At 64.3% G+C, this 638-nt stretch overlaps 1 protein-coding gene across 1 annotated transcript in view; it reads left to right on the top strand.

Annotated features, from left to right (window-relative positions):
• Positions 1-579: 579 nt before the first annotated feature.
• LOC104273264 (semaphorin-3D-like) overlaps positions 580-638 on the top strand; it is a gene marked incomplete at its 3' end in the record, with an annotated part of 10,570 nt that continues 10,511 nt past the window's right edge. Inside the window, exon 1 of the mRNA XM_009868526.1 lies at positions 580-611. Within this exon, the coding sequence (XP_009866828.1) occupies positions 580-611 (32 nt within the window). The remainder of the gene's footprint in view (positions 612-638) is intronic.

Raw genomic sequence — 638 nt, 5'->3', positions numbered from 1 at the left:
AGTACCCAAACTGGTCCTGTGAGCACCAGCCACTCTGCCATCTCCCAGAGGTGAAGGGCGGAGGGTGTCCCAGAGGTGACCAGCAGAGCAATGGAGACAGGACAATGAGGACAGCCCAGCCAGTGAGACGCCCACCTCCTCGGCCCCTCGCTTTCCCTCCCAGCCCAGTCAGTTTGGGCTGTACAAGTTCCTCAAGACAAGCCTTGTCTCCCCAGGGAGGGGTGGGCCCTGGCCCCTGGGCGGGTGCTCTGCTCTGATAAATGGCGGCGGGTGCTGCGGGGTCCCCAGCCTGTGCCTTGCTGCCCCAGCACATCAAGCTGTCACGTCCCCTCACACAGCAGCCCTGGCTCGGTTTGCGGTGCAGAGGAGTGGCCACTTGCTCTTGGTGGCTGCTCTCCACCAGGCAGCTGGCCTGACATCTTTGGCAGGGGGAACAAGCTGCCTGACTGGGGTGCTGACCTGCTGTGGTGCAGCCTTCCTATTTGTCTCCCTGCAGCTGGCAGCAGAGGTGACATCTTGGCACGGGACCATGGTGCTGTGAGGGCGAGGTGCCCCCTCTCCCCACTGCCAAGAGCAAGAATGCCTGCTGGCCCCGGGCACAGGCTGCCCGTTCCTTGGCGCCTCCTTCGTCCCCCCCC

Source organism: Apaloderma vittatum, unplaced genomic scaffold (assembly GCF_000703405.1).
Source record: "Apaloderma vittatum isolate BGI_N311 unplaced genomic scaffold, ASM70340v1 scaffold27534, whole genome shotgun sequence".
Classification (NCBI taxonomy): Eukaryota; Metazoa; Chordata; class Aves; order Trogoniformes; family Trogonidae; genus Apaloderma; species Apaloderma vittatum.
The sequence above is the reverse complement of the archived record's forward strand: the minus strand, read 5'-3'. Positions and strand labels throughout refer to the sequence as shown.